Source organism: Aegilops tauschii, chromosome 7 (assembly GCF_002575655.3).
Source record: "Aegilops tauschii subsp. strangulata cultivar AL8/78 chromosome 7, Aet v6.0, whole genome shotgun sequence".
Taxonomy (NCBI): Eukaryota; Viridiplantae; Streptophyta; class Magnoliopsida; order Poales; family Poaceae; genus Aegilops; species Aegilops tauschii.
This window is the reverse complement of record NC_053041.3, coordinates 161,355,339-161,369,770: the sequence shown is the minus strand read 5'-3', so window position 1 is coordinate 161,369,770 and position 14,432 is coordinate 161,355,339. Positions and strand designations below refer to the sequence as shown.

General features: G+C 44.5%; 1 protein-coding gene and 1 pseudogene across 1 annotated transcript; one reads left to right on the top strand and one right to left on the bottom strand.

Moving 5' to 3' along the window:
* The first annotated feature begins 5,464 nt into the window (after positions 1-5,464).
* On the top strand, positions 5,465-14,412 carry LOC109746227 (uncharacterized). Its single transcript, XM_020305352.2, has 8 exons — positions 5,465-5,825; positions 5,899-6,088; positions 6,200-6,309; positions 12,719-12,797; positions 12,875-12,942; positions 13,040-13,106; positions 13,850-13,936; positions 14,027-14,412. Exons 1-8 carry the CDS (start codon positions 5,622-5,624, stop codon positions 14,050-14,052), a joined length of 831 nt encoding a protein of 276 aa, XP_020160941.1. The 5' UTR covers positions 5,465-5,621; the 3' UTR covers positions 14,053-14,412.
* On the bottom strand, positions 7,499-12,287 carry LOC141028077 (uncharacterized; annotated as a pseudogene).
* Positions 14,413-14,432: the final 20 nt, after the last annotated feature.

The window sequence follows — 14,432 nt, the reverse complement described above, 5'->3', positions numbered from 1 at the left end:
AATAACACCATGGCAATTCTGCTGAAAACAACATTAGTTCGGGTTAGTTCCATTCAAATCATGCAAGTTAGAGTCCAAAACAAGGGCAAAAGTGTTTGGAAAAGTAGATACGATGGAGACGTATCACCCCTCCCCTGTATATAAAGGAGTGGAGGAGGGGGTCGGCCGGCCTCATAGGGCGCGCCCCAAGGGGGGAATCCTACTCCTACTAGGAGTAGGTTCCCCCCTTTCCTAGTCGAACTAGGAGGGGAAGGAAAGGGAAGAGGGATAGGCAGGAAAGCCCCCCCCCCCCAATTAGGATTGGGCTTGGGGGCGCGCGCCTCCCACTTGGCCGCCTCCTCCTCTCTTCCACTAAAGCCCATGAAGGCCCATTAACCCCCCGGTACTCCAAAAAATGCCCGAACCTATCTGAAACCTTTCCGGTGTCCAAACATAACCTTCCAATATATCAATCTTCATGTCTCGACCATTTTGAGACTCCTCGTCATGTCCGTGGTCACATCCGGGACTCTGAACAACCTTCGGTACATCAAAACACATAAAATCATAATATCGATCGTCACAGAACGTTAAGCTTGCGGACCCTACGGGTTCGAGAACTATGTAGACATGACCGAGACTCATCTCCGGCCAATAACCAATAGCGGAACCTGGATGCTCATATTGGTTCCTACATATTATACGAAGATCTTTATCGGTCAAACCGCATAACAACATACGTTGTTCCCTTTGTCATCGGTATGTTACTTGCCCGAGATTCGATCGTCGGTATCATCATACCTAGTTCAATCTCGTTACCGGCAAGTCTCTTTACTTGTTCCGTAATGCATCATCCCGCAACTAACTCATTGGTCACATTGCTTGCAAGGCTTATAGTGATGTGCATTACCGAGAGGGCCCAGAGATACCTCTCCGACAATCGGAGTGACAAATCCTAATCTCGATCTATGCCAACTCAACAAACACCATCGGAGACACCTATAGAGCATCTTTATAATCACCCAGTTATGTTGTGACGTTTGATATCACACTAAGTGTTCCTCCGGTATTCGGGAGTTGCATAATCTCATAGTCATAGGAACATGTATAAGTCATGAAGAAAGCAATAACAATAAACTAAACGATCATAGTGCTAAGCTAACGGATGGGTCTTATCAATCACATCATTCTCTAATGATGCGATCCCGTTCATCAAATGACAACTCATGTCTATGGCTAGGAAACTTAACCATCTTTGATTAACGGGCTAGTTAAGTAGAGGCATACTAGTGACACTCTGTTTGTCTATGTATTCACACATGTACTAAGTTTCCGGTTAATACAATTCTAGCATGAATAATAAACATTTATCATGATATAAGGAAATATAAATAAGAACTTTATTATTGCCTCTAGGGCATATTTCCTTCAAGAATTGCTTCATAAAGTGAAATAGTAACCAAAAACATTATGAATAACAGTAGGAAAACATGATGCAAAATGGACGTATCAAGAGTATCGTAGTCACTTCTTATCGTGCGGTGAACTTTGGGGTTGCTCAAATGTCATCTGTAACACGGTGATCATAACGACAACTTACAGTTTCATCGGAAAGTTTGACAAGGGACTAGATAGATCGAGAGTGGAATTTGCTCCTCCGATGATGGAGAGATATTCTTAAGGCCCTCTAGGGTTGACATCATCCATCATCGTCTGGCCCGACACAGGTGACTACGTCACGAAGATGCCGGAACACTTCAACGAGAAAGAAGAACAAAATCGGTAACGAGAAGAACGATATAGTGAGCATGTGGATGACTCAAGAGGATACCAGCACACCTCGGGTTTTGTAAAGTATCGCAAAGCAAAGGGAACATCACATAATAACCAAAGGTTCACTCTAATGTCATTCATGTAATCATAGGGATAGATATGGATGTCCACGGTTCCGCTATTGGTCATTGAACGAAGGGGTTTCGTTCATGTCTATGACTTACCGACCCTATGGGGTCACAAGCTTAAGATAATCACGATCTGCTGAGTGTTAGTAGGACGAGAGTATCAAGGATTTATTGAGTGGAATTATTTCATTAACATTCAGAATAGTTTCGAGAATAGCCGAAAGCATTTTGGGGTCACCGGAAGGGTTTCAGAGATTATCGGGCAATACCAGGTATTAACGCTAAATAATACTGATGGGTTCTACGGTAGGGTGCGTCGACCACAAATTAAAAAATCCTACCCGCAGAACAACCAGGATCATGCTACGAGAATGGATCACGGATCGTTACCACTAGACGCGCAGTGCCGTGCAGCGAAAGTAGAGTTGGGGCAGCGCGTCCAGAGTCGTCTCCTCGTCTGATCTCCCTCAAACATACAAGTTCGCCAGAGCGACGCAGGTGCACGACCTCTAACGGTATCCGCGTGTGCAGGAGGAACACCGTGCGACAGACTGCTAGGTCCGATCACACAGTCGGCGGCGAGTGGGGGTGGCTATTCTCAACACATGCAAACCCTAGTGACAGCGCCGAAGCGATCAACCAAATGAGTGTGCCGCACCTCCACTTTATATATGCATCCGTCGTGGGCTCAACACTTGGTCCTCACACGGATCCTAATGCCAAAGTCTGCTCGGCCTGGATCCGGGTCCGAGTAGGATCACACCTGACTCGTGGAGTCGGATCTGACCTCACAGGTTCCTTCCCTTAAGCGTGCAACCCCTTAGGTTCTTGTTCACTTGGTGGCGAGTTAGATCACATCCGACTCGGCTAGTCGGTAGTGGCCTCTAGCAAAGCATGCCGACTCCAAGTGTCTGATGAAGCTGGTTAGGTGAACCTGTAAATCACAGTTATGTTCCCTTTGCCACACGATATATGTTGTCGGGCTCAAGGCGAGTCTGTCATCCTTGTGCTAGCCCGACCTCTTTCTCGTTCCAGTGATGCCGATCACAAACCGGATTATCTCATAATCCTAATCGCATGGCCATGCTTATCTTGGTCGGATCACACGAGGGGCCCAGAGTATATCTCTCCTGATCGGAGGGGCAAATCTCATCTTGCTCGACCATGTCTCGCAGCATGGGTCTGGACAAGCCCGAAACCTACCTTTGTAACTACCTAGTCACAGAGTAGCGTTTGGTCAGCCCAAAGCAGGTCTGTCACCATCCCGAGTGCATGCGCCGGCTCAGGTCTTAGGACATAGAACGTATGTTGTACTAGAGACTCACAAATGACATATCGCTGCGTCTCATAGTTGGGTGTATCCGTCTCGGACCTTATCTTGACTCGGATCCGAGCAGATCCTTCCGAGTCCATATTATCCAGTTAGCATCCAATGCTCCATGACTAATGAGGCCAAGCCATCGACCGTGTCATATGCCAGTCTATTCGGATGCGCGTCCACACAACCCTTTCGACTAGGGACCTTTTAGGACAGTCATCATACAATGCATAGTCCCACAAACAAGTCACGTACTTGTTGATACACATCATTGATAATGTCCAAGGACTATCTTTGTTCATAAACACATAGGAAATATTATCATACATGATTGCCTTTAGGGCATATATCCAACAAATATATAGGTGAAAAATATTTTTGGAGATGTTAAATTATATATATAATGCTCTAGTACTTGTTACAGGGCTTTTATATTTAATTTAATATCAACGGGCCTTAAAAGGCCTATACTAGAGGATTTTGCCCTTTGGGATACACAAGTTTTGGAGCCTCTTGTAGTTCATCTAGTTCTAGTTCTAGTCGGTCCTAGTTAACTAATTATAGCTAGAACTAGTTCCTCTAATCCTCATAATTAGAAGCCCATTGTGGTTCTAATCTCCTCCCTCTAATTCTCTAGTGATGATTAGCTCTGGACGGCGAAGCGCTGCCGGATCGTGAAGACTGTATGCTTGCAACCTAGTAGAGAGGTCGTGCTTTCGGTCTTCCGTTTGAGGGATAGTTTGAGGGCGGTCTGCGGGATCATCATCAACGGTTTGAGGGACTCCGGGTACGATCTACACCGACTCATCTACTTCCGCTGCACTCCGGAGTCGGTAATGATCATTGATCCAAACCCTATATGCATCTTCATATTGTTCCTAGGTGATCGTAGGGCGATTTTTTTTGTTTTCTACTACGTTTCCCAAAAAGAACATCTACTCTAACTCGATGCCTCCGCTTCCGGTTCATCACTCTATCAACTACTAGGTGCCACTAGCACTCGTCCATTTACAACTAGCATCGCAATTACCCAATTCACCTATAACGTTCCACTGCTCCATGGGTTTGGCATTTGTTCAATACCTATGTGCCTTGAACTTTTATGATTGGATGGAATCATTGAAATCTTGTTCTTATTTAAGGTATAATCATACTGATTTCATTTTGTCATTCCTTTAGTCTTTCTGCAGCAAGATGACATTGCTCTACAATTATTTTTAGACATCTCATAAATATTTTATATAAAATTATATACATATACATGTATATAGGCTTAGGGGTCCATATCATAGACTTCGCCATCGGGCCCTCAACAACATGGAGACACCCTAACGGTAGGTTGAGACTCGATACTTCAATCAAGCCAGTTCTATCTATAATGCAGTCATTGACATGTGATGTGCAACATTTGATGCTTATGAACGTAGTGGTGCCAATGGAGACCTCTCTAGCTTTGTTGAAGTTTTTTTTATGAAATTGAAGGAATGACATATGAAGTTAGTATGATAAAATGTAAAGGAACACCTGCAAACATCCTTACCATATAAGGTGTTAAAGATTGCAATGGTATTGTCGCTAACGAGATCTAGTAGTCGATGAAGAAACAACGGTTGGGGCGGCAACCCACGCAACACAGACTTGCAACCATTCACCATCAATCCAAAGTAAAAACCGGACCTTACTTCAGAACGAAACGAATGAAGAGGTCAAAGTCATCGCGGTAATAACCCACGATCTGATTTCCTTGATAGGTAAACCGATCAAAAGAGAATCCACAAATCCGACAATGCCTACCCTCACAGGCCAACGTTGATGTCGAATCAGACGCCATCAAGATCTGGTTCAAAAACTTGCATGTGAGGATGTGTCACCTTCAGAGTCGTTTCTCTTGGAGATCAACGGAACAGTTTAGCTGCACATCAATCGCCACAAAACCGGATTTTGGCACAGTCAATTTCGGATGGTTGAAGCAGCCGTCGGAGGGAAGGATGAAGCAGTCCCCCACTTGCCTGAGAAGCCCTCTGGGTCTATCTTAGGGTGGTAGGCGACTTCGGTATCTATCTTAGGGTGGCAGACGACCCCATTATCTATCTTAGGGGTGTGGGGGTGATGCGGGGCGGAGGTAGAAGAAGAGAGGTTGCGGTTGGTTTTGCAATCGGGTGGCTGAAAATGACTCTGCCTGACCCTTTGTTTTCAGTCCACTGGTCTCAAACCAGCCCCGCAGCAGAATTATAACTCCCGAAAAGACAGGTCAGACTTTACGTTTTCTGCACTGGAACACGAAAAAATTGGCAGACGTTTACGATTGTCGAGACACGTCATTTACACATCAGAGCCCCAAACGGCAACGGTCCAACCCCATCCCCATCCCCGCCTCGGGCGCGCGCGAAGCTCCGCCGCCGCCGCCGCCGCCGCCGCAAGGGATGTCGCTGTGCTGCTGCAGCGCCGGGAGCCGCCGCCTCCTCCTCCCGCGCGTCTTCCTCGGCCAGCGCCGCCAGGCCCGGCGCCCCCTCCTCCACCTTCGCACCACAGCGACCGCCGCCGCCTCGTCCTCCGCTACATCTCTCTCGACGCAGCAGCAGCGCCAGGTTTCCCTCTACGTGGACGCCCTCCTCGACTGGAACCAGGTCGCTCTCTAAACCTCAGCCACCGGCTACAACCCTAAACCCCAGTTGCTTACATGTTCTCTTCGCTGTTCAGAGGATGAACCTGACCGCCGTCACCGACGAGTCCGAGGTCATGACGCGCCACGTGGTTGACTCGCTCGCCGTGCTTCCTCCACTCGAGCGCGCATACACCTCCCGCGGCGGCGACATTTCTGGCATCCGCCTCGTCGATGTTGGCTCCGGCGCCGGGCTTCCTGGTCTTATCCTTGCTGTTGCGCGGCCAAGTAATCAATCATCTCTGTTCAACGATTAGTGTTTCATGATATCACTGAAAACACTATGTGATTTTTTTTTACCTTTCCTGTTGCAATTTGAATTAATATTGTCTGTTTCAGGCTGGAAGTTTACGCTGTTGGAGTCGATGCGGAAGCGGTGCACGTTCTTGGAGCACGCAGTTGAGGTGATGGAGTTGTCAAATGTGGATGTGGTGTGTGACCGAGCTGAGGTAAGCTGTCTTTGAGCAGCTAAGATAATGCAATGCATTCTGATTGATTGAATTTTTCGTGTATTTGATTGGATTTGCGACAATCTGGTTTTCTTATTTTAGTAGAGTTGGAATTGTTAGATCCTCTGGATCGAGTAGGTTAGATGATTCGCGGTAGTTTAAAAGATGTTCCGACACTCAGAGGTGACAACTACACTGAGTGGAGGAAGAAAGTAGACCTGGCATTTGTCTGTGCTGAGGTGGACTGGGTTGTGGATGAACCACAGCCGGTCAGACCTACAGAGCCAGTCAGAGAGGCCACTGATGATGATGTTGCGTAGGAGAAAAAGAAAAAGGATCATGTTCCAGTGGAGATGTTATATTCCATCGAAAACTAAAAGTGGGTCAATGCAAACAAAAAGTGCATGGCATTTATAAAGAATACAATTGAGAACGTCATCGTGGGCTCAATTGCAGAGTGCACTTCCGTAGGGGAGTTGCTTACAAAGATAAAGAGCCAGTTCACTGGTTCTTCAAAGACATATGCCACCCAGTTGGTAAAGCAACTGGTGACAGAGAACTACACCGGCGGTGGTCATGGAATAAGAGAGCACATCCTCAGGATGAGCAACATGGCAGCAAAGCTCAAGGCCATGGATGCGGATCTGGAGATCAAATCAGCGCTCCTGGTCCACCTGGTCATGGCTTCACTGCCAAAAGAGTTTGAAACCTTTGTTGTAAACTGCAATATGTCACCTGGAACATGGGACATTGAAAAGACAATAGCAATGTGTGTCCAAGAAGAGGACAGACTCAAAGCCTCACATGATGGTTCACTCAACTATGTGAAGGATAACAAGAAAAAGAATTGTAATTACAATCAAAATAGCAAAGGTTCTCCTTCTAAGCCACATGGAAAAGCTCAACATCAGCATCAGCAAAAGTCTTTCCCAGTGGACAAAGACACATGTCTCCATTGTAAGAAGACTGGGCACTATAAGAAAGATTGCCCTGATTTTCTAAAGTCCATAATGGCAAAGACAGTTAACAACATTGTTTCCTTTGTAAACGAATCCTTGTATACACAGTTTTTGAAATCTACTTGGTGGATTGACTCAGGAGCAACTGTTCATGTTGCAAATTCGTTACTTTTAACTCCAGGGAGATGTCGCCGACAGCTGCAACTTCTGCTTCAACTCCGTTTGCCACTTCAATGCGTCTTTCGCTTCTTTGCGTAGTCCGCGTCGAATGGAATCCCTGTAATGAATTTGCAACATGAAGAGTTGCTCCTGAGTCAATCCACCAAGTAGATTTCGAAAACTGTGTATACAAGGATTCATTTACAAAGGAAGCAATGTTGTTACCTCTCTTTGCCATTATGGACTTTAGCCAATCAGGGCAATCTTTCTTATAGTGCCCAGTCTTCTTACAATGGAGACATGTGTCTTTGTCCACTGGAAAAGACTTTTGTTGATGCTGATGTTGAGCTTTTCCATGTGGCTTAGAAGGAGAACCTTTGCTATTTTGATTGTAATTCTTTTTCTTGTTATCCTTCACATAGTTGAGTGAACCACCGTGTGAGGCTTTGAGTCTGTTCTCTTCTTGGACGCACATTGCTATTTTCTTTTCAATGTCCCATGTTTAGGTGACATATTGTAGTTTACAACAAAGGTTTCAAACTCTTTTGGCAGTGAAGCCATGACCAGGTGGACCAGGAGCGCTGATTTGATCTCCAGATCCGCATCCATGGGCTTGAGCTTTGCTGCCATGTTGCTCATCCTGAGAATGTGCTCTCTTATTCCATGACCACCGCCGGTGTAGTTCTCTGTCACCAGTTGCTTTATCAACTGGGTGGCATATGTCTTTGAAGAACCAGTGAACTGGCTCTTTATCTTTGTAAGCAACTCCCCTACGGAAGTGCACTCTGCAATTGAGCCCACGATGACGTTCTCAATTGTATTCTTTATAAATGCCATGCTCTTTTTGTTTGCATTGACCCACTTTTGGTTTTCGATGGAATATAACATCTCCACTGGAGCATGATCCTTCTTTTTCTCCCATGCAGCATCATCATCGGTGGCCTCTCTGACTGGCTCTGTAGGTCTGACCGGCTGTGGTTCATCCACAACCCAGTCCACCTCAGCACAGACAAATGTCAGGTCTACTTTCTTCCTCCACTCAGTGTAGTTGTCACCTCTGAGTGCCGGAACATCTTTTAGGCAACTTTTAGAATAAATTTCTTATTCTATAACTTTGCATGAATACAATTGTCCTCTCATTTTCTTTAACCCAAAATAACATCTTATTCTTTGAACTTTAAATGCCACTGTCTAGAGACTTGCTCTAGTCCATAAAATCTTCTTGAAGCAGTATCCCTTGTGTTCTTTACTTTCATCTGATGTAACTCAGATCATGATGTGCCACTAACACTCATTGTAAGCTATTCATTCTCTTTGCACAAAATCTTTCGATTTAAGTCGCGCTTTACACCTTTACATATTTCCTTTGGAGTCACATTGGCCTTGTAGACCCTTTACAGCCTACTGTTTTGGCTCCGTTGGGAATTACTTATGAGTCCCAAACATCGTCGGGAGCACCAATTTTATTTCATCTCACATAGTCTCTTATCATTTAGACAAAAAACACACACTTCTCGAAACTCGATTGAGCGCTTTAAATGAGGTGGGATCAACATAGACTTTATAGTAATCAGAAGTATCTGATTTTCTCATTCCTTGAGACCATCTGTGTCTCAAGTACTGACACTTCTTTCATATGGGGTTGTTGTTGCTCTGTCATTGCCAAGAGGCAAATTAATTCTATAGTCTTTCATTTCCAAGAGGCAATAGGTTTTACAGGGACCTGTTTCACAAGATCCATGTTTACTCATTCATCCTTTATAGAGCTAACAACAGGTGTTGTATAGGTCATACAACATGCTCCCCCAGATACAATCTATTCGAGTCTTAGGTATTTTCATACCATGCTCCCCCAGATTACTCCTTCACTAAAATGGGCGTATCTTTAAACTTTATTATTTGGGTTTATTCTGTTAAAACTTTCTTCTTTATGGCACTTTAAGCGCCGTCTTAGTGTTCCTTAGTCTGCTTTTGGAACTGTAAAAGATCCAGGAATACAACTATTTCTTTTCTTTAGGGGTATTATTATGACCGTCGTACTCCCCCAGACGATCACATTCTTCATTAATGGATCACTTTAGATGCATATTGTGCATCACATTATCTAAAGTATAGGGGAGTTTCAGCATTCTTAATTTATCTCATATTTCTTTCTCCCCCTCGAAATGTGGCAAGAACTTTTCTGCCACAATTTCGAAAAACCATTCATAACTCTTGTGAATTGAGGAAACTTTGATTATCTACTTCATTTATCTGATTACTTCATACGAAATGAAGTTATCTGTTAACTGGTATGGGAATACTTTTTCCTCATTCCATTTCAGAAACTCAACAGAGTTCTTTATCATTAGTACTTTTGCAAGTCACACTTGCATATCATTCATATCTTTAGGTTCATCTGTAACTTTTATTCTCTTTGGATTTATTGAGTGCTTAATGACCGTTACACATAAGGTTTACGGTCGATACAAGGAAAGTATAATAGCTACTCCATACTTCTCTCCCAGAGTGGGACACATTAAAAGCACATGAGTCATCATATCTTTCTCCTGTCATACATGATAAGTCCTTTGCCAGAATTTCTCCCACCATACGGGATTTTTGACATAATATTATGTCAACTTTACCCCGTTATGCAGGTATTTTCCCAGACTTTTCCCCCCATGCGGGTAATTCCCTGTAAGGGACATAAATGCCATAATTGGCTCTTTTGATTGCATATTAAATCAACAAATTTAGGAATAAATCTGAATGCTCTTTGGCACACATGCTTGATCCAACGTTGGTCAAATGAAACACGCATGTTGCTTGTTTCATCTCAAATCATGTTGACTAAAAAATCTTCTTCATAGAGTACATGAAAGACATTCGTCAACCAAGACTCTCAATGATCTCTCTCTTTTCTTTTGAAGCCGTTCTTTAGAGAGAACACACTCCCTCACGTTATGACCTTTCTTGGTCATCTTTCGGGTCACAAGTACCCAGCCATTCGCTTTCACGAATGAAAGCATGGAAAACTTTTAGTCTGAGAAAAATTAGCCAATAATCAACAATAATGAGCATAAAAATAACCCCATGTGGTCTGGTTAAAAAATATGCACATTAAACTTCTAAAACTTTCTTTTATACTAAATCACTGTTGTGGCAGAATTAGAATAAAACATCATCCTTCTACATTAATTCCATATCACCGTTGGGCGGAAATGGAAATAATGCATATAACTCATAAACAATGTGATGATAGTATTTCTATTAAACAACTTTGCTAAGAAATAATAATCATCATCAACTTTATTGCAGCGGGAACAAGAAATATACATTTCTCTAGCTCAAGAGCATTTCTTGATCTTTATCTGTTCTCTGAAAATTGATCACTTTGATACAAAATTTATGAGAGATTTAAGCTTTGAACATAAGACTCATAGAATTATAGCACTGTTATCATCAACGTTGGTCAGAAAATAACAATGCCATATTTTAATTTTAAAACAAATATCTTTCTTTTGTCATAGTGGAAGCTATCTGAATATGTTTCACCCACAGGGGAAAACATTGCTAAGAACAGTTCTTCCAATTAAATTTTCCTGTTGGTTCCAATTTAATTGGAGGATAAAACTTTTACTTTGCAGCGGAAAAACATGAATAAAAAATTCATGAACTTTTTACTTTTCAGAAGTATTTCTTTTACTTTTTTGTTTTCTAAACAAAAAATTTCTTTGAATAATTTGAATAGAAAAAGAAAACTGTGCAGCAGCGCTTCCCGGCCTAAAAGGCCCAGCGCGCGCGCCAGCTGCGGCCTGGTCGTCTGACGGCTGGCCTCGGCCCAGCGCGCCAGCTGCAGCCTGGCCCTTCTCTCTTTCGGCCCACTGGCACAGTGCGGGGATTAGGGTTTGCATTTAGGCCGTTCGTTTGCATCGGACGGTCCTGCGATCTTTTCGCTAGATCAAAACTGGGAGAGAGCAACCCCCCTGACAGAAACCCTAGCCACATTCGCCCTTTCCCCTCGCGCGCCCTCGCTCTCTTTCTCGCTCCGCGGCGGCGGCCCCTGTCTAGGTCGCCGGGCCACCGCGTCGTGCCCGGTCGCCGTCGAGCGCCACCGCGCCGCGCTGGCCTCTTCTCTTTCTTACCTCCCTCAATTTCTCCCTTCTCCTGCAACAGAGAGTGAGGGAGAGAGAGCAGAGAGGCGCAACGGCTTTCCTGATGCGGCGGGTTGGGGCCACGCCGGCCACCGGCGACGCCGTCGAGCCGCGCCGCGCGAGCCTGCGTTTCCTTTTGCCCCTTCCCTCCTCCTTTCCTCCTCCTATGACAGAGAGGGCGAGAGAGAGGCACGGACGAGCCCTCTGCTCCCCTACGCGCCCGCTCCTCCTCTGCTTCGCTTGGAGGCGACGACGGTGGCGCCGTTGCCATCCCCTTCGCTGGCTGCACGTTCGCCTTGCGGTGAGCGCGTCGCCGTCGAACGGTTTGGCGGCGGTGCCCTTTGCCCCGGTCGGGGTAGAGTTCTTCTTCCCGAAACCTCGGCATGCCGATGCGAGTCGGAATCGAGAGGAACGGCGCGGCCGTTGCGGCCGCGCTCTTTGCCGGCGAGCCCAAGGCTCTGCTCCAGTGCTTTTCTTTGCCCTGTCTAGGGTTCTTTGTGAGGGGAGATTCTTCTGTGATTTCTTTGCTATGTTTTCTTTCTACCCGAAAAAATCTAACCCAAGATAGGCTCTGAAACCATTGTTAGATCCTCTGGATCGAGTAGGTTAGATGATTCGCGGTAGTTTACCTTCTCCTTGTCTCGAGGAGCTCCCGGTGCCGGTGGTGAACGGAGGGGAGCTCGGCGTAGAGGTCGACGGTGAAGTGGGTGGTGGCGCTTCCCATCGCTTCAGCGCCTCCCTCTCGGTCGGACTAGGGTTAGGAGTGGAGAACAGTGGCGGCGGCGAACCTTGCACCTTGTGGCGTGGTCCCCACCTCCTCTATATGGCATTGCGCGACAGGGGCCCACCAGCCTTGCTTGGGCTGGACGCCCCGGATCAGGGCGTGGGTCAAGGGTCCACCCGTTGGGCCCATTGGGGAAGAGATAAATCTGACAGGAATTGTATGCTTAGTGTATGCCTAGTTGCCAATTTACCAAATAAATCACAACATGGAAATTTCTCAATTGAAGACATTTTTATGATCTTCAAGGTGCAAGAGATTCGTTCCTGAACACATTTGAAGCATCGTCATAAAATTACCTATGATTTCCCAACCTAGTGAATGTCATCACTGTTATATTTTGACTATTTTACTTATGTTCACTTATAGGACAGAATGCTGGCCAAAGTCATGATTTCAGAGAGTCATTTGATGTAGCAGCTGCAAGAGCTGTCGCAGAACTTAAAATTTTAGGTATTTAATCATGTAACATGTTTTTGGGGGTTTACTAGACAATATATATCAATTAATCCTAGTTTTCTCCTTTGCAGCTGAGTACTGCCTCCCGTTGGTTCGTGTTGGTGGTTTATTTATAGCTGCTAAAGGGCACGATCCTCATGTAAGTCTTGGCTATTGGAGTATTGTGCATTCTGCTAAATTCACCAACATACTTTCTGCAACTAACATTTCTTCAATTTCTTATGTTGTTTGGGCAGGAAGAAATAAGAAGTGCAAAAGCCGCAGTCGGTAAATTGGGTGCCTCCATGCTAGATTTGTGCAATGGTAAGCTATCTTCTTTAGCTCTGAAGAATTTATTTTATGGGATTAGCTTTGAAGAGTTAGAAAGGTTATTCGCAGTTTTCTAAATATTATTCCCAGTTTACGTGGTAGTGGTATTCAGTCAGTACCTTCTGAAAATAGGACCAAGAAAAAGAGTAACGGTAGCAAATAATTCTCAGTTTAATGCCATGTCATGGTTTCTTTTTTGTTGCTTTTACTTACTGGCACATGTTTACCTAAAAAAAAAACTTACTGGCACATGTTAGTAACGCTCTTATGGTATTCAGTTAGTAACCCTCTTCAGAAGAGCTAGTAGCCAGATCCTTATTTTTCTACTTGCTGACATCCTGTTATGTCCTAACTAAAATTTTCTGAAACATATCATTTGCAAACTTAGTAATTTGCATGTTTTTGAGTTGTTGCGCGCTCCTGCAATAGACCGTGAGTGTATCTATGCTTATCAACAGACACCATTGTTGATTTGATCTGCGATATCCACGCTTACTGATGAGTAGATGCAATGTTTGACCTGTTCCCATTACTGATCCATGGCCATGTATGATGTCGGCGTGTCCATGATAATAAAGTAAAGTAGATGCAACTTTTGCTAATTGATGACTACGTGTTATATCCATGTTAATCAAACATTAACACAATTCTAAGCTGATCCCTTTACTAATTCCTGAGAACGGGATAAGCATAGAAGGATAAAACTCCCAATCTCTTAAGCCTCTCTTGGTTGGCAGTTGAATCGATGGGACCTCATGGTCAACGAACGGCGGTTGTGTACCTCAAGGAACGCACTACTCCAAAGAAATACCCTCGGCAACCAGGTAATCATCCTTAGCCGCCTTTAGGAAAGGCACATCATTCGATAAGTTTATTATTCTTCAGAGCTCAAGCATGCATTTCATGTCATCCAGGTACCCCTTCTAAGACACCATTATGAGAAGCATGCTGACTTTATGGTAGACAAACAATGATCAAAAGATGATCCGTGGATGTTCTCCCTCCAAATGGACATCCCCTGGAAGACGACGATTGTTCTGGAAGCATGAAAGGATTAATCTACTACCCTGACAGCAGGTATTTGTTGTCTGCAAGGAAGCTGGTGCTTCACTCCATGTATCTGTAACAAAAGGTCGCAGATGTTCCATTAGAGAATACTACGTACATGATGCTGCCCTGTTTATGGTATTCTCGTCGGCATTTCTTATGTAGAACAGATACAGGATACTGGTAGGATTGAGCTAAAGTCTTCAACTGCTACAACTCGACTTAGAAATAAGTTGTCCTTGTCACGCTTGAATGGCTCTTCCCGTTGGTTTC

Bases quoted from the DNA above. Each gene is read 5' to 3' on its own strand.
- LOC109746227 (XM_020305352.2), top strand. From the start codon at position 5,622: ATGTCGCTGTGCTGCTGCAGCGCCGGGAGCCGCCGCCTCCTCCTCCCG. The intron at 5,826-5,898 runs GTCGCTCTCTAA...TTCGCTGTTCAG, and splicing joins CCCTCCTCGACTGGAACCAG to AGGATGAACCTGACCGCCGT. The intron at 6,089-6,199 runs GTAATCAATCAT...TGTCTGTTTCAG, and splicing joins CCTTGCTGTTGCGCGGCCAA to GCTGGAAGTTTACGCTGTTG.